General features: G+C 42.3%; 1 protein-coding gene across 9 annotated transcripts in view; it reads right to left on the bottom strand.

Annotated features, from left to right (window-relative positions):
- The window catches only part of RFTN2 (raftlin family member 2), an 82912-nt gene that overhangs the window by 59664 nt on the left and 3447 nt on the right, over positions 1-19801 (bottom strand). For 8 of the 9 annotated variants that reach the window (XR_004539578.1, XR_004539579.1, XM_033945830.1 and 5 more), the window contains exon 2: positions 4819-5002. Coding sequence is in view for 7 of the 9 variants with exons in the window: in XM_033945830.1 (XP_033801721.1) it covers positions 4819-5002 (184 nt within the window). In the remaining 2 variants the exon portion in view is untranslated. The remainder of the gene's footprint in view (positions 1-4818; positions 5003-19801) is intronic. The other variant, XM_033945833.1, reaches the window with a different exon arrangement.

The following is a 19801-nucleotide window of genomic DNA, read 5'->3' as shown; positions in this document are numbered from 1 at the left end:
AGTCTCAGTTAGGGTGCTGGTCTTAGACCAGAGGGCCGCCGCATGAGCGGACTGCTGGGCATGATGGACCACTGGTCTGACTCAGCAGTGGCAATTCTTATGTTCTTAGGGCCAATCTTTTCAAAGCCTAAATTTCCCCGATAATGCAGATCTGGTTTATTTGCTTCTTCGTCTGCTCCCTTCCTCCAACAAGAGGAATGAGTGATACCTAAAACAGGTTCCTTTTTTCAGAGCCAGTCATGTGGTATGAACAGCTGTTAAATTTTATATCTCTGAGGGAATTGCACAACATGGATTTTATATTTCTGAGGCAACTGCACAACATGGAATTTACACAGAATTCCTCACTTGCACAGAATTCTGCACTTGTGCAAGCACATGCAAACTATAATTCACATGTTTTTCTTAATAATCTAGCATAAGTATTAACACCAGCTCTATGGCTCGTGTAAGAAGTTACACCTATATATTTTACCTGTTACACTAGTATCCTATAAAGGAAGAGTTGTCCACTTTCCTTTCTAGAATAGGATCATCAAAATAAGACTGCCTTGATGTGTCAATATTTTGGTCACTTCCAAGTGTTATTGACATCTCAATGTTGGCACTCCTTTATATAGTAGAACTACTCCTATCTAGCTAATGTTTAAACCTATTCCTGCCATGTGTCTGATCTCTCATGTTCAAAGGACAACTCTTGGTTGGATGTTGAGATGGGTGTGCTGAACAGCAGAGAGGAAAAGGCCTACTTAAGGAGTTTCCCAGATTCAAAAAATGTCCTGTGGTTTTTGATGGTACAGAGATCTCTTGATGGGCTGAAGAACAGCAGAGGGCCTTTCAGTTGTATCAGATGGGCTGAGCCTTTCAGTTGTCTGGTTCTGGTCACTGGAGATGCAAGTGGCTTATCTCTATATGATTTGAAATCAGTCCCAAATTCTTACTATTTCTCAGCTTATTCGAAGAGAACCTGTCCTACCCTCCTTGACATTATACATGGCAACTTGAATGTCCTTTTGAAGTATCACTGAGTGATCTTGAAGATGTAAGAACATTCAGAATGAGGAGAATATCGCTTGGAGCTCTAGATTATAGAATGACGTGTGGAAAAAAATTTGTCCCCCAACCCAGTGAGCTCGATCTCCGTCTCTGCCAACTATTTGATCCCATATGCACATGTTTGAATAGTTATCTTATATTTAACTTATTTTATTAAAGTATAAAAACCCCAATATTCTGTACAATTGTCATTTTCTAAATCACAAATAATACTGACCATGCCAAATTACTACAGAATGCTAAATAGAAAAATCAAGCTAACAGAATACTTCAGTCATACATAGTGTTCCTATGCTTTCATCCATGCCCACCATTTCCACTCTTTTTTATATCAACCTGTATCCAGCTTCTCCCCTCTCTTACTCCCTTACACCAATTTGTCTCTCACCCTCTTACTTTCCTCCCTCCCTCTGCTATGTTCAATATTTCACTCACTCTTCCTTTATCCCCTTGGTTCAACTTCTCTCTCCTCCTCCTTGCAGGTCCTGCACCTCCATCCCTTCACTCTAGCCCCCTTCCTGCGGGTCCAACACCTCTATCCCCTCCCTTCAGCACTCTGGCACCTCTCTCTTCCCTCCAGCTCCTGTCCCCCAGCACCTCTTTCCCTTCCACCAGTCCCCAGACCAGATCCAGCACCTGTCTCCCTTCCCTTCAGCTCCAGCTCTAAAGCCAGCCAGTCAGCACCCTCCCCCCATGTTTCCAGCAGCCCAAGCAACTCCCTCCCCCCTTCCTGGGTGCAGCAGCAGCCCCCCACGATCACGGGTTCAGCAGTCCTCCTCCCTCTCTCCCGATCACAGAACCTGCAACCCCAGCAAACCTTGTGGTTTAAAAACAGCAAAAAATCACAACCCCTGCAACTCCTCTACCAGGGCAGCCCCTTTGCACCTCCCGCCCCGGGCCTACCAGCATCTTAGAAGCTTCAACAACTGAAGAGGCAACATTGCAGGCCTGCTCCAGGGCCTTCTTCCAGCCGAGTCCCTCCTTCTGATGTAACTACCAGTGCTAGCCATTAGCAGAGCCTGCATAGCTAAATGACCAAAGTTAGGACTGTTATGTATGTGGCCTTTTTTTGTTAATTAGCTATTTGGGCACTGGCACTGAATATTGCTGGCACGCACACAGCTGCCAGTTCCTCCCCAACCCCACTTCTAGACCGCCCCTCTCCAGCCTATTTACAGAGCAACCAGCCAGTTGGAGTTGATATTAACTGAGCAGTGCCACTGGATACTGGCAGCCCACCCACTTTGAATACCAATTCTATAATAAATTAAATGTTGTGCTGATTTTATATACGTGTAAGCAACCTATCCTGATTTATCACACAAATGCGGTACACCAAATGCATAAGCCATACCCATATCATTATATACCTAAGCTATGTAAGCTAAAACATACACAAATCAATACACACAACTAGATTAAACATACAAAATCATTAAATTAACATCTGTATAAAATGTATATAAAATTAGAAATATGACTTCACAAAAAAGTGGATCTTCAGACCTTTTCTACAAGAAAGGAAATCTTTTTCATGTCATAGTGAAATTGGCAGCTGATCTTGTATACATCTAGAAACATAGAAACATAGAAACATAGAAATAGACGGCAGATAAGGGCCACGGCCCATCCAGTCTGCCCACCCTAATGACCCTCCCCTACCTTTGCCTAGTGAATAGAGCCCACGTGTCGATCCCATTTGGCCTTAAAATCAGGCACGCTGCTGGCCTCAATCACTTGCAGTGGAAGACTATTCCATCGATCAACCACCCTTTCAGTGAAAAAGAATTTCCTGGTGTCACCTCGTAGTTTCCCGCCTCTGATTTTCCACGGATGCCCTCTTGTTGCCGTGGGTCCCTTGAAAAAGAAGATATCTTCTTCCGCTACGATGCGGCCCGTGAGATACTTGAACGTCTCTATGTGCATTCCAAGCTTAAGTGCTCCATTATAAAATCACACTTACTATGGGGATATATTTTATGAAGCATTTTCCACAACTAAAGTATTTTCTGCATGCATAAAAAAATCATCTTAAAAATTGCATTGATAAATAAGCAAATATAATATGCTTGCCTATGAACTTCTATAAAACAGAATCCCAAAACGCTCCACGATAAAGTTCCACCTTCTCAGAGATAGACAAGCCTGTGCAAACATGAGCCTATTTTTAAAACATTCCAATGTATCTTAAAGTTCTGTCTTGGCTCTACCCTCATATGGAACTCTGCTGTAAGTATGTTTGATAAAAGTTCTCTCTGATAAACATGTTAAAGATTTGATGCCTCCTGATGCAGAATTAATGGGATCTATTCACAGGGCAAAGGTAGGGGAGGGACATTAAGGTGGGCAGACTAGATGGGCCGTGGGCCCTTATCTGCCGTCTATTTCTATTCTATTCTATCTAAGTAAAACAAGAGGCCCTTGTCGGGGGTCATATGGACCGATTTACAGTGGAATTCAAGTGGAATGTTTGATGAAGGTTTGTGCAGTAGATTTGACCGCTAGATTGGAATTGCTATGAGACACCTCTGTGGATGACAATGTTACTTTTTGATGTGTATTCCTACTGTTGATCTTTTGGAAAATATTGATGAAAGATTTTTTATGTGGGGAGCACTTTAAGATGATTTTTGGAAAAATTTTTTGGGAAGATTACACAAGTGATTTGTGCCTTTTAAGAACTTAACCGACAGGGTTTTTTAAGGACAGGTTTTTTATGTCGCTTCCAATTATCAGCACCAATTAAGAAAATTAAGTTAGATGTCTAGATCAGCTAGGCACGCCAATCTAGGTGTATAACTTCAGGCGCCACATATAGAATCTGGGCCATTGTTATAAATGACCTCTTTGAAACCAATTCTATAACACAGGCACTAACATTAATATATGTACTACATATGTAAATGTTTAGAACAACATACGTATGTGCCAATATTAGCATATACTGTATGCACATATACACATGCATGCCAATATTCTGCCTACGCACTCTTCGGTAAGTGTGTGCATATTTTTGATAGTGTGTATTTCAAAAGGGGTGTACACAGGGGCAGAGCCAGGGCAGCCATGAACAGGACTCCCACTAAAGTGCATAACTTAAAGAAGACTATGCTGTCCTGCTAAGTCAGATTACATTTACCTATTTGAAATAAATCATATTTTAAAGAAAGTAAACTTTTCTAAACATTCATTTGCCAACCTGATAATATATTTTGTTTCCAAATATCATAAACATATAATGCAAAAAGAAAAGAAAAGACACAAAGCTTTGGAAGCAAAATACATGGGGCCTGATATTTAGAGCGGGGGGGGGGGGGGCAGCCTGGTTACCTCCTGCGGACCACAGAGATCCCAGATATTCAATGCCAGGGCTGTATCAAGTTTATTAGGTTTTTTAATATACCGCCTATCAAGGTTATCTAAGCGGTTTTACAATCAGGTACTCAAGTATTTTCCCTATCTGTCCCAGTGGGCTCACAATCTATCTAACGCACCTGAGGCTATGGAGGACTGAGTGACTTGCCTAGGGTCACAAGGAACAGCATGGGGTTTGAACCCACAACCCCAGGGTGCTGAGGCTGTAGCTCCAACCACTGCGCCGCACACTACACTGGCATTGAATATCCAGGCTACAGTTGGCTGCCTCGGACTTAGCTGTCCAAGCCGATATTCAGCATGTTGCATGCATCTTAAAGATTAGTCAAAAAGCAATGCTTTTTGACTGTTACTGTTCATAAATGAAAAATGGGAACATCTGCTCACCTTAATTTAAGTCTGTACAATACAACTCGATACAAGTAACTCACTGGTAGATGCTTTCTCCGGCCAATAGACAGAATAATTGGATGGACCACTCCAACAACATATCCCTTTCTGTAATATTCTTCCACTTTTTTTGCAATATCCAAGAGCGAGCTGATCTTGATGACATCAGGACTTGAGGGCACTTAAATAAATCAGAGAGAAAAAAGTGTATAGTTATTTATGTTATAGAAATGATAAAGGTAAAGCTCCTAGTAAAGAAATAAGAACTGCCATACTGGATCACACTAGAAGGTCCATCTAGCCCAGTATCCTCTTTCCATCTGTGGTCAATCCAGGTCACAAGTACATAGGCAGAATCCCAAAAAGGAACAAGATTCTATGCTACCACATATAACTTAATGGAGTGTCCTCTAGTCTTTGTTCAAGAAGTGCAATCTACTCATGATTTTGTACATCTTTATCATCCCCCCTCCACCCATCTCTTTTTCAAGCAGAAGTGCTCTAATCTCTTTAGCCTATTTTCATGAGTCATTCCATTCCCTTACTCCATTTTGATCACCCTTCTCTGTATGTTTTCTAATTCCATAGTATCTTTTTTGAGATGCGGTAACCAGACTTGCACAGAATATTCAAGACGCGGTTGCATCACAGAACATTACAGATTAATTGCAAATATTTTTTTGTTTATTCCCTTTCTAATAACCCCTAACATTCTCTTTACACTTTTGGCTGCCACACTGAGAAGATTTCAACATATTATCCACAGTGCCACCTAGATCTTTTTTTCTGGGTGGTAACTCCTAACGTGGTACCAAGCATCATGGGGTGTTGTTTAAAGTACTAGGTCAAAGTACTTAAGTAAAAGTTAATGCATATTTTGATACTTAAGTAAAAAGTATAATGAAAAACAAATTAAAAATTTACTCCAGTAAAAGTGCCTAAAATAATAATAAACTACAATGTCTATTTATTAAGAACTTCTAACAGTTTCAGTTTCATCCATAGGCATTGGAACGAGGGGGACCATTGGGACTATGACGCCACCACCCCAAAGAATTGGCACAATCATAGGAGTAGGGGTGATCTTACCTTCATTTACAGCCCAAAGCAGCAGCCAATTGCATATACTGCCAGCACTGGTGTCTTTTCACTACTACCAGCATAGGCTCCCCCTCTACCTGCCACACTACCATCCAATGTCTTCCCTTTCTCTCTCCATCCACCCCTCTTCAATCAGCATCTGCCCCCTTTCTTTCCCTCCGATCCAATTCCATCCAGCATCCTTCCCCTTATGTCTCTCTCCCCTTTCCCTGTACATCAATTCCATCAGCAGCACCCTTCCATACCACCCTGCCCCCTTTCTCTCTCTGCACCACTCTTTCATTACAGCAGTCCTGCTCCTTTCTCGAGATGACTGTAGCTGCCGGTCCACCCTACTCCGACGTACTAGCACTGGAGCAGAGTCAGCAGCCACGTGCTGGAAGGTCTTGTGATGACTCCAGGCTTTGCTCCAGAAGAAGTAAATTACATCGGAGGGAGTTGACCTGGCAGACGCAGGGAGTTGCGGCAAGGACCCGCAATGACTGCATCTGCTGGGTCCACCCCCTCCGACATAACTTACTTCTTCTGGAGCAAGACGAGTCATCGGGGGACCTTCCTGCACCTCAGCGCAGCTGCCGACTCTGCTCTAGAGCTGTGTTTTTCAACCTTTTTACACCCGTGGACCGGCAGAAATATAAGAATTATTTTGTGGACCGGAAAACTACTAAGTCTGAAATTAAAAAAACACATTTCCACCCCATCTCCGCAAGCTCAGTCCCCGCAAACCATCTGATCCCATCTGCATAAGTCTCAGTTATGATTTTATATTGAACATATTTTATTAAAGTATAAAGAGAAACAATATTCTGTACAATTGTCATTTTATAAATATAAATATAGAGCAAGGACCAACAAAACCCCTGTCTCCCCTCCCCTTCATATATATCCCCTCTACTATCAAGAAAACTGAACAAGCCAAATTATTATAGAATGCTACAGAGAAATATCATGCTAACAGAATACTGCAGTCACAAATGACAGGAATAGTGTTAGGGGAGTGCAACTAGGGCAACTGCCCCCTGGTCCGAGAGAGCCCTAAGCCAGCTAGAAACTAAAGAAGCACTGCCTGGGCTTTGCAGTCCCCAGTTAAGTCTCTAGCAGGATATATATTTCAAATCTGATATATTCTAATGACAAAATAGAAATAAAATGATTTTTTTTCTACCTTTTGTTGTCTCTGGTTTCTGCTTTTATCTTCTTTTCACTCTTTTCCTTCCAGTGTCTGCCCTGTCTCTTCAATCCAGCATCTGCCCATTCCATCCACTGTCTGCCCTTTCCAGAAATTGTCTGTCTCCCCCTGCCATCTCTTCTCTAGACTAGAGAGTTACACGGGGACAGAAATCCCACCCGTCGCCGCCAGGATCCTCTCCATCCCCACCCATCCCCGTCAGGATCCTCTCCATCCCCACCCATCCCCGCAAGGAATTACCTCCATCTCCGCCTGTCCCCATAAAAAGCAGCAATTACTTCTGACAGGATCATCAATTTCACAGTTTCTTTTGTGTTAGCACTGCTGTTTTCCTTGTGGAATCTCTTTGGTGGAACCCTTTTTTTGTTTTCTGTTCAGGTAATTAACTTATAAATCCCCTCTTTTACTAAGGCTGACTTGTCCATTATATTATATGGATGAACCCTGCTTCCAAAGCCTTCCATCCCCATGGGAGTCCCGTTGGTTAGAGGGGGGTCCCCGTGGGAGTCCCGTGGGTTAAGGGGGGATTCCTGCGGGACCCGCGGGATTTCCGCGATCCCCGTTCTTATGCAGACCTCTACTCTAGACTCCCCCTTTGGTCTGGCATCCATCATCTTCCCTCTGGTCCCTCATGGTCTGGCATCTTTCTCCTTTCATCTCTCTTTCCCTCCCCCCTGTGGTTTTTAGCATCTCTCTCTTCTCATTTCCTCCGCTCAGATCTGATATCTCTGTCTCCTTCCCCATTCTCTGGCATCTCTCTCTTCCCTTTCCTTTTCTGGTCTTCCTTCTTTATTTTCTGCCTCCGTCTAAATTAAATTATTTCTTACTATGCAGTCCTTAGTTTCCCTCTTTTCACTATGTCTACCCACAGCATGCCACCCCTTTCCTTCACCCCTCCACTATCTCACTAACTCTATCTTCTTCCCCATCCAGCATATGTCCTTTTTCTTTATCCCACTTTCCATCCAGTATGTGTTCTCTTTCTCCACTTACATTCAGCATTTGCTCTCCCTTCTCCCCACTTCCATCATCTGCCCTCTTCTCTCTCCCCACTTCCATCATCTTCCCATTCTCCCCATTTCCATCATCTGCACTCTTCTCTCTCCACCTTCTCTCCACTTCCATCATCTGCCCCTTCTCTCTCTTTCCCCCCACTTCCATCATCTGCCCCTTCTCTCTTCCCCCCCACTTCCATCATCTGCCCGTTCTCTCTCTTCCCCCCACTTCCATCATCTGCCCTCTTCTCTCTCCCCTTTCTCCTCACTTCCATCATCAGCCCCCTTCTCTCAATCTCTCCATCCACCACAGGCCTATCTTTCTCACTTCCACACCTTTCCGATTTTGGCAACAAGATCGACAACGCCCCCCCCCCCCCCCGCGATGACACTTAAGATCGGCAACGGGCCTTCTTCTACCCCCAGCATCAACAGAACTTCAGATCGGCAACGCGGTGCTCAGTCAAAAGCGGAAAGAGGAAGCTGAGTCAGAGGGAAGCTTTTGACGTGAGCACTAGAGAATGACATGGGGAAAAAAATCTGTCCCCGTCACTGCACCGTCCCCTTCACTGCCCCATCACCGCCATTCCCTTCACCATCCCGTCAACGTCCCCGCAGCATCCATACAAGCCTCAGTACTGCAATATTTAGCTTATTCCTTCCTTATAAATCAAAGTTCTGGCTGCTGAACTGGAGAAAGAGATGTTCAGCTGGCAGGGCTTTGTTTATAAATTTTTATCAACACAACTAATATACTACTTTATCCTGAAGGAAAAAAAAAAAAGAAATATAATTTTTTTTCTACCTTTGTTGTCTGGTTTCTGCCTTCCTCATCTTCTCATTTAATTCCTTCCATCCACTGTCTCTCTTCTCTCTGCGTCTTCCATTTGCTCTGTTACTGTGCCTCTCCCTTTTCCCCCCCTTCCAAATTGGTCTGGCACCCATCTTCTTCCCTTCTCTCCCCCTATAGTCTGGCATCTCTGCTTCTTCCCTTCCAGCATCTTCTCCCCACTCCCTCCATTTCCCTTCAGCGTCTTCTCCCCACTCTCTTCACTATTTCCCTTTAGCATCCTTCTCCCCCTCTGTCTTCCCCATGTGCTTTAGCGTTCTTCTCCCTCCGCTGTCTTCCCCATGTCCTTTCAGCATCTTTCTCCCCTGTCTTCCCCATGTGCTTTCAGCGTCCTTCTCCCCACTTTGTCTTCCCCATGTGCTTTCAGCGTCCTTCTCCCCCTGTCTTCCCCATGTGCTTTCAGCGTCCTTCTCCCCCCTCTGTTTTACCCATTTCTCTTCAGCATCTTTTCCTCTCCACCCCATCTTTCCTCCCTTTCTCCCTCCCTGCTTCTTACCTTCGTGGCGCTTTCACCCCCCCTTACCTTCTTCCCTTCTCTCCCCCCATAGTCTGGCATCTCTGCTGGAGTGTTGTAGTTGCATATGGCTGCTGTAAAGGTCGTCTCTGATGCAACTTCTGGTTGCGTCAGAGATGACCTTTACGGCAGCCACACGCAGCTTCAACGCTGCAGCTGCTGTAAGAAGGCAGTTTAGACATCGCCGGCCACAGGGCAGGGAGGTTTGTCAGACCGGGCCTGTTGGGGGGAAGGGGTGTGAAAGCGCCACGAAGGTAAGGGGCAGGGAGGGAGAAAGGAAGCTGATTCAACTCGGCAGCGACAGTAAGGAGGGCGGCAGTAAGGAGGGAGGGAGCGCGATAGGGACTGGGCCAGCTGTGTACCCCCCCTAAAGCTGCACCTGGGGCAGAACTCCCCCCCACCCCCCTTGGTATGCCACTGGCTGCCAGTAACTGCTATGCTTGGTGGAGGGAAGTTCCGTTCACGTTTGGAGGAAGTCCTTAACTGGCACTGCTTGGGGATCCCCACCAGGCATAGCTCAAGATGCGCTAGGGAGACAGAATTCCTGGAGGCTATACAAGATTGCTTCATGGAGCAGCTTGTTAGAGAACCGACGAGAGGAAATGCCACTCTGGATTTAATCCTAAATGGACTAAGGGGACCTGCAAAGGAAGTGGAAGTAGTGGGACCGTTGGGAAACAGTGATCATAATATGATCAAGTTCAAGATTGAAGTAGGCATACCGAACAGAAAGAGAACCATAGCGACATCTTTCAACTTCAGGAAAGGAAACTATGAAGCAATGAGGGAAATGGTAAGGAAGAAACTTAGGAACACTTCCAAAAAATGGCAAACAGTAGAACATGCCTGGTCTTTTTTCAAAGACACAGTGAGCGAGGCACAAAATCTGCACATCCCCAGATTCAGAAAGGGGTGCAAAAAGGGTCGAACAAAAGACCCAGTATGGATGACTAAAATAGTGAAGGAAGCGATAGGCAATAAGAAAAATTCATTCAGGGAATGGAAAAAGGACAAAACTGAAGGGAACCAGAAGGAGCACAGGAAGTATCAAAAAGAATGTCACCGTGTGGTTCGAAAAGCCAAAAGAGAGTATGAAGAGAGGCTAGCCAGGGAGGCACGAAATTTCAAACCGTTCTTCAGATATGTTAAAGGGAAACAGCCAGCTAGGGAGGAGGTAGGACCGCTGGACGAAGGAGACAGGAAGGGAGCGGTGAAGGAGGAGAAAGAAGTCGCAGAAAGACTCAACATGTTCTTCTCGTCTGTATTTACAAACGAAGACACAACCAACATACCGGAATCTGAACAAATCTTCAATGGAAATCAAGCAGAAAAATTAACATCCATGGAAGTGAGCCTTGATGATGTACACAGGCAGATAGAAAAACTTAAAACTGACAAATCCCCGGGTCCGGACGGAATCCATCCCAGGGTTCTGAAGGAATTAAAGGAGGAGATAGCGGAACTACTGCAGCAAATTTGCAACCTATCCTTGAAAACGGGCATGATCCCGGAGGATTGGAAGATAGCCAATGTCACGCCCATCTTTAAAAAGGGATCAAGAGGTGACCCGGGAAACTACAGACCAGTGAGTTTGACCTCGGTTCCGGGGAAACTGACGGAAGCACTGATTAAAGAACACATCGATGAACATCTGGAAAGAAACAAACTTTTGAAAACAACCCAACATGGTTTCTGCAGGGGGAGATCGTGCCTAACGAACTTATTGCACTTCTTCGAAGGAATTAACAAACGGATGGACAGAGGAGACCCCATAGACATCATATACCTTGATTTCCAAAAAGCCTTTGACAAGGTGCCTCACGAACGTCTACTCCGGAAACTGAAGAACCATGGAGTGGACGGAGACGTACATAGATGGATCAGAAACTGGTTGGCGGGTAGGAAACAGAGGGTAGGGGTGAAGGGCCACTATTCGGACTGGATGGGGGTCACGAGTGGTGTTCCGCAGGGCTCAGTGCTCGGGCCGCTGCTATTTAATATATTCATAAATGATCTAGAAACAGGCACGAAGTGTGAGATAATAAAATTTGCGGACGATACAAAACTATTTAGTGGAGCTGGGACTAAAGAGGAATGCGAAGAATTGCAAAGGGACTTGAACAAATTGGGGGAATGGGCGGCGAGATGGCAGATGAAGTTCAACGTTGAGAAATGTAAAGTATTGCATGTTGGAAACAGAAACCCGAGGTACAACTATACGATGGGAGGGATATTATTGAATGAGAGCAACCAAGAAAGGGACTTGGGGGTAATGGTGGACATGACAATGAAGCCGACGGCACAGTGCGCAACAGCCGCTAAGAAAGCAAATAGAATGCTAGGCATAATCAAGAAGGGTATTACAACAAGGACAAAAGAAGTTATCCTGCCATTGTATCGGGCGATGGTGCGCCCACATCTGGAATACTGCGTCCAATATTGGTCTCCGTACCTTAGGAAGGATATGGCGTTACTCGAGAGGGTTCAGAGGAGAGCGACACGCTTGATAAAAGGGATGGAAAACCTCTCATACGCTGAGAGATTGGAGAAACTGGGTCTCTTTTCCCTGGAGAAGAGGAGACTTAGAGGGGATATGATAGAGACTTATAAGATCATGAAGGGCATAGAGAGAGTAGAGAAGGACAGATTCTTCAAACTTTCGAAAAATAAAAGAACAAGAGGACACTTGGAAAAGTTGAAAGGGGACAGATTTAAAACGAATGCTAGGAAGTTCTTCTTTACCCAACGAGTGGTGGACACCTGGAATGCGCTTCCAGAGGGAGTAATAGGGCAGAGTACAGTACAGGGGTTTAAGAAAGGATTGGACAATTTCCTGCTGGAAAAGGGGATAGAGGGGTATAAATAGAGGATTACTGCACAGGTCCTGGACCTGTTGGGCCGCCGCGTGAGCGGACTGCTGGGCATGATGGACCTCAGGTCTGACCCAGCAGAGGCATTGCTTATGTTCTTATGTTAACACTAGAGAAATTAAACTATGCTGATGGAGCCTTAAATGTTACAGATTTGCTTGAGACAACAGTATCTGAGACCTCTGAAAGAGCAATGTTGTTAATTTCTTTAGTTTTTGAGCAAGATGTAAATGCTTTGTTTAGAATATATTTCCATATGTCACAAATATTGTTATATGGAAAAAAAGTATATATGTACCCAGATGTAACTAGGCAGACGCAGAAACGTAGAAAATTGTTTCTTGCAATTAGACCTGCAATATTGTCTTTAGGTGGTACATTTATTTGAGCCTACCCCTGCAAATGTCTAATATATGAGGGTTAAATGTGTTTTATTCTCCCGAACAGCTGTGAACCTTTTTAGATCGGAAGAAACTGGCAATAGGGAATGTTTAGATATTTAGATCAGCGATTTAAAATAAGGGGATTTAAAGCTGTTAAGCCAATGCCTGATTAACTTTATGGAAATTAACGACCTCTTCTATTAAACTGCAGTAACAGTTTTTAGTGCGTTGAGCTGTGCTGAATGGCCCACGCTGCTCCAGACGCTCATAGGAACTCTATGAGCGTTGGGAGCAGTGCGGGCCATTCAGCACGGCTCACTGTGCTAAAAACTGCTAGTGCAGTTTAATAGAAGAAGGGGTAAGTTTTTCCTCACTTTCCTTTTAATTCCTCCTTCTAGGTTTGAGGTCTAAGGAGTAAAAATTTGTTTCTTCTTTAATTTTTGTTTAATATTTGTATTATGATCTTATTGTTTTCTGCTATATTTCTGACGCAAGAGTAAATTCTTGTATTATAATTTGAAATTTGATAAATAAAATAATAAAAACCAAAAACAACCCCCCCCCAGAAATGCATTTCCTTTTCTGTTGAACACAGCACAAAGACATCTGCTATATACATTTCCCAAAGCTAACATATTTCAGTCAATACATTCGTTTTTTTACCTTAATTATCTGGAGATTAATTTTTCCATCAAGTTGGCTCCAGTTTCTCTTTTTTTCTGCTTTCCTGTCTTCTGCAAATTCTACTTTTACTTCAAACAGCTGCTGTCCATTGGTTCCTCATACCATGGTCCAGCATTTTTCTCTTCCATCCCTCCCATTGTACAGCATCCTCACTCTCTTCTATCCTGAATCATTTTCCCTCTTTTTCCCCTCCCTACTCCCTTCCTCTCTCCTCCACCCCAATATACAATATGTCTCCCTCTCTCTCTCACTGTCTACCATCTCTCTTTCTCTCATTCCCTCCCTTGCTGCAAAGGGAGTGGAGAGAGGGAGGGATCTAGGGTACATCTCTCTCACCCCCTCTACTGCCACATCCAACATTTCTCCCTCTCATTCCCTGGACCATGTGCATCTTTTGCCCCTGCCCACCAGCCCCATGCCCACCATTCCTCCTTCTTTCACCCCTCTCCTGCACCATGGCACATCTCTCCCTCCACCACTATGTCCAACATTCCTCCCTCTTGCATCCATTTCAATCTGTCAGAGTTCATGCCCCTCCTTCCTTCCAGCCTTTGTCCCAAATTTGTGTCCTTCATGTCCCAATGCGCTGCGCTTCTTCCCCCTCCCTCCTTCCTTTGTTCCACATTCATGTCCCCTCTCTCCTGTATTTATCCCAACAGGCTCGTTCACTCCTTTCAGGGCCGTTCAGGTGGGTTGCCTTCTTCATGCCTTCAGCCGCATTTTTCTTCTTTACAGGGCCATGGGCAGTGGCTCTTGCACATGACTGACCCAGAAGCCTTTCCTCTAACATCAGCTCTGATGTCAGAGGGAAGGCTTCTGGGTCAGTTTTGGTGGTGAGCTGGGAGCCTACACAGGGCTTTGTGAAGGGGTGCCTGCAACTGGAGGGCAGGAAGAAGGAGACGCTACTGAGGCTGCTAGTCTGAGAGGGACACAGGAGCTAAATTGATGGTCACAGTGGCATCGGCAGAAGGATGGGAGGATGCGGTAGTGGTGGTACCAGCAGAAGGGCAAGATATTACAGTGCCGTGTACCCCCTGCAACTGGTACACATACCCCCTATTAAGAACCTCTGCTATAGATTATACCTGATGCAGGCATTTAGACATGGTTTTAACTGGCCTAAATGCCAGTGCCTAAGTTATGCATTGCATACTAGTGCTTAGTATGATTCTATAAAAAGGTATACGTACCTTGTAGAACCATTCTGTGCTGTTCTAATTGGCAACATATATAGTAGACAACATATACAGAATATGGCCCTATGTGTGCACAGAAATGTTGGACATATGATCTATGAACATTTGATCCATACCCATATGTAGTACTATACCTATATATATATAGTACAATGGTTGCTCTTGAAATAAAAGTTGTTAAAATTGTGCTGTTCTTCTTTTCTAGACCTGATTTTTGCTGCAGCAACTCATTGCCTCTCTCTCTCCTCAATCTCTTCCAACTATGGAACATTCATTACTTATGTTCACATGTGGTGCTTACAGATTTAGTTATAGTGGTCAATGCTTTATTAATCTCACAGCTGGATTCTTACAACATGTTCCATGTTAGCATTTTCCTTCACCAAATAGCACAGTCACAAAGAGAATGGAGCCAACATTTTCCATGTTTCGGTTTAGAAACCTGCCTCAGGAGTACAATCGAAAAAGGAGCATACAATATAAGCAAACAAGCAAGTCATCACCACTTTGGAGCTGATTATCATTGATGCTTGCACTGTAGGTGAGAGCTAAGTTCTATCAGGCTCTGAGTCAAGGGAGCCTTGGAAATTCTGGAGGTTTGAATAGCAAAGTACCCTGAGTTACTAGCTCTATCCTAGTAATCAAAATTCAGGTTCTTTCTCAAGCTGTAACAGCTTCAATGCATTTTACAATAGTGTTGTAATGGTGGAAAGGAGAAAAGAATAGAATAGATAAGAATATAAAGAATTATAACTGAGAGGGAGCTATAATATTTAATAGGAAAGGAGAAGAGAAAGAAAAAAAAAAATTAATTAGTTAAATGCATATTTGTATCCTGGAGTCAGTCTTAATCTATAAATGATGAGAATGAAATCAGGAACTGTAAGCATTGCTGAAAAGTTTTTAGATCAGCTTTAAATTTTTCAAGAGAGGTTTCTAACTTAAGTTGGAGAGGTAAAGAGTTCCATAATGAAGGACCAGTAACTGACAAGATTGAAGAATGACTTAAGTCATATACAACATGTATAAATGAAGGGATGTTAAGAGTTTTTTTCCAAAGAACATAGGGGTCCTTTTATTAAGGTGCACTAACCAATTTAGCGTGCGCTAAATGCTAAGGCACACATAGAATATAATGAGCGCCTTAGCATTTAGCATGCGCTACATCAGTTAGCGTGCCTTAGTAAAAGGACCCTTAGTGTACATGAGGGTATGTAAGGTGTTAAAAGTTAGTCTAAATAAAGGGTGATTGATGAATTCTTGTCCTGAATATGATAAATAAGAGTTTGAATGTGATTCTATGTGTAATGGGTAGCCAGTGAGCTGTTTTAAGAAGGGGGATAACATGATCATATTTTTCAGCTCCTACTATGAGTTTGATAAAAGCATTTTGTATTATTTGTAGGCGATGTGGTTCTTTATTGGTGATACCTTTATATAGAGAGTTGCAGTAATCTAACTGGCTTATAAGAGAGTATTAATATATTCAATGTGGATGGATAAAGGAGAGGTCTGAGAGAACAGATTTTCCTAAGCAAAAAAAAAAATAAATTGTTGAACAACAGAGGATATTTGAGGTTTGAAGGTACTGTCAAATGTAACTCCTAGAAGTCGAAGATTGGTAGAGGTGTTCCTGAGAGTATTAAGGGAGTAGACAGATCAGGAGGGGAAATGCGAGAAAATAATATGTCTTTAGATTTTGCAGGATTGAGAAACAGGCAGTTGTTAAGTAACCAATTGGTGATGATAGAGAATTTAGAATTGATTTCTTTAATATGAAGAGTAATTTTATACTAGAGTGAAGAAGCTGAATGTTGTCAGCATAGATGAGGATGGTAAAACTGATAGATTGTATAATGGTCAATATTGGAGACATGAATATGATGAATAATAGTGGGGCAAGTAGAGATCCTTGTGAGACTCCAGATGGGGGCTTGAAGGGTTCTGATATAATTTAGTTAAACTGTACCAAGTATGATCTGTCTTTCAGGTAGGAAGAGAGCCAAGTAAGACAAGTGCCAGAAATGCCAATATCCTAGAGCCAGTTGAGAAGGAGTGCATGGTCAACAGTGTTGAAGGCTGCGCTAAGACCTAGCAAGATGAGAACTGTTTGATGGTCTATATCAGTGGTTCCCAATCCTATCCTGGAGGACCAGCAGGCCAATCGGGTTTTCAGGCTAGTCCTAATGAATTTGCATGAGAGAGATTTGCATATAATGAAAGTGACAAGCATGCAAATCTACTCCATGCATATTCATAAGGGCTATCCTGAAAACCCGATTGGCCTGGTGGTCCTTCAGGACAGGGTTGGGAACCACTGGTCTATATAATATAAACTTTTGGCTGTAAGGCCAATAAGAGATGTCTGTATAGAATGAAGGTTGTGAAATCTGGTTTAATTGGGATACAGGAAGTTGGTTGAGTCTAAAAAATCTGAACGAGCACTAAATACAATTTTTTCTGCTTTTTTTGCTAAGAACGGTAGATTAGAAATTGGACAATACGTTACTGCAGTCATCTGGAGGAATTTTAAAATCTTTAAGTTTGGTATTATGATCACATGTTACCAGGTTGAAGGAACGATTCCTTGTAAAAGGCTAGTGGATATCATGTTGAGAATGGAAGGGGCAAAGATGTCTAAATGGTTTTATTTTTTTTTTAAGAATACCAGAGGGTATCGGGTCATTAGGGGATGTGGTGATTTTCATAGTAGATATTATATGAGAAATGTCATTGAGGGAAGGAATATTAAATTTAGAGAGTATTGAAGATGTAAGGATTCTGTGGCACCTGATAATTGAGGATCCAAGATGGAAGAAGAGGTAAAGAATGTAATCGACAGGTCTTGAGCTGTAGGTAAGATGGACAAGTTTGCAATTGTGGAGAGTTGAGAGGTAAGTCTATTATGTATCAAATATACAACTGAGGAATTTTTAGCATGTTTAATTTTCTCAGAGAAATATTGCTCTTTGGCTTGATAAATTTAATGTTTATATTGTCTAGTGGCATGTTTGCACAATGAAAAGAGATAAGAGAATTTGTTTTTACGCCAGCGATGTTCGAGGGATTGCAACTGAGGTTTGAGAAGAGCTTGATCCCGATTATACCAGGGTTATTCCCCCCTTTACTAAGCCACAGTAGCAGTGGTGTCACTTCTAGGAGGGCTTGGATCAATAATGGGATACCACCGCTGCACGGTAGCACTGGAATATAATGAAATTGGTGAGCAAACTCTGAAATACAAAAGACAAACAGCACAATTATAATGAAAAGTAAAGAAAAATAAAATAAGTGCATCTTCAGTTGTTATGTTTTCCCAGGTCAAGTATGGTTATATTTAGATATTTCCAAGCCAGAGCACAAGGCAAGTTAAAAGCAGATATAGTAGGTAGTTCCCCGATGCAATGGGCTTACAATCTAAGGGCTTAATTTGTTCATATATGTTAACATGCAAACACATTAATGTAACTTAATGCATATTATTTAAAGCTAGCCTCATTTTTTTCCAATGGAACTATTTAGTGAGGCCAGATTCTATATATGGCACCTAAAGGTATGAGCATACATCAGCGAACTTAACTGATGTAGGTGCATAACTTAAAATAAATACAAGTTATTGATGCTAATTGCCAATTAATACCTCATAATTGGTAGGCGCACAGCATAAAGTGTTATGCGCAATGTCTGGTGAACTAGCTAAAAGTAGGCGTGATTTGGGATGGATCATGGGTCTTTTTTAAAGTTATGTACCAATGGGCACACAACATAGGTACAGGCATTTAGGCCAAGAAAAACCCGGCTTAAATGGGTACACCTAAAAGTTATGACACATAGCAGCACAGTGCTAAGCGTGATTCTATGCAGTGCACATAACTATTATAGAATTATGCTTATTGCTGATTTTTTTTTTTAGCCAGCTCATATACCATCAGGCTCTAATTGTATAACACATTAAAGCACATTAATAAATGAGACCCTAAGTTTGTATCTGAGGCAATAGAGGGTGACATGATGGCCCACTTTCTCAAGGTACATAATTACAACTGGAGAAAATCCCCTCACATTAAATATTTTGGCTGTTTGCTGCATATTTTCTCATTCCCCAGCTTTCTGGGGGTTTTTTTTGGAGGGGGGTGTTGAGGGGGTAATTTTGGAGTACACATTGTGGGATGGAATGGTTTTCCTTGGACTAAGTTTGGTTACTTCTTCCCATACTGTACAATCTCTTTGACTGTTTTGCTTACACCTTCTTTATGGTGGGGTTTCGCTGCTTGTATTATTTAACCTGCCAAACTACCTTCAGTAATGATAGTTTGTCTTTTCTCAAAGGGGGCAGGCAGGATTGGATAATTGAGGGTAGAGTTGTTGGTTTGTTTTTTTTGGGGTGAGGGGGAAATTTATAAAAGTGTATTGGTTGAACTTTGGTTTGGATAACCTTTGTTTTGTACTATGCTTTTTCTTTGTTCAACAATTAAAAAAAAAAAAAGTTATGACCATAAATAGAGAGACAATCTAAATTGTAAACAGTGATAAGGATATACACACTCATAAAGAAACTTTTCAAAATGGAGGAAAAAGCCTCAGGAGACCCGATGCATAAATCTCAATATTTGTATCATGCATTCTTATGGGACTAATTCTCATTCATTGACAAAATCCTCCTAAACAATCTGAATATAATTTAAATCTAGTGCATTAAATATCCACTTAGCAGGCTGCATGTATAAATATAATTAAGCTTACAATCAATGAACTTGGTTTTCCTGACAGGAGGCCCATTTCACTGTTGGTCCTGTATTATGAAATACTATTCTAGAATCAATACACTTGTGCAAAGATATGTTGTACTTCAGAAAACTGTTGAAAACTCATTTTTTCGTAAAAACCTTTATGAGTTGTAGTAAAATACTATATAAAAATATGTTCTCTATGGAATTATGACAAGACAGGTTGTTTAAGATTCGGTTTATAGGCACTGATAGTAGGGTCAAAATTGATATATATTTTTGAAATTTGTATATCTATTTTAAGGTATGTTTTATTGTAAGTCGCTTAGGCTTTTAAAGCAGATAACACATAAACCGTTTCATCAGGGGCATATTCGTGCTGCAGCAATTCAAATAATCAAATTTCCTGGTGGCTGACAGAAGGAAATTTGATTATTTGAATTGTTACAGCATGAACATTCCCCTGACCAA

The sequence above is a fragment of the Geotrypetes seraphini genome, chromosome 5 (genome assembly GCF_902459505.1).
Source record: "Geotrypetes seraphini chromosome 5, aGeoSer1.1, whole genome shotgun sequence".
In the NCBI taxonomy this organism is placed as follows: Eukaryota; Metazoa; Chordata; class Amphibia; order Gymnophiona; family Dermophiidae; genus Geotrypetes; species Geotrypetes seraphini.
This window is presented reverse-complemented; position numbering and strand designations above follow the sequence as displayed.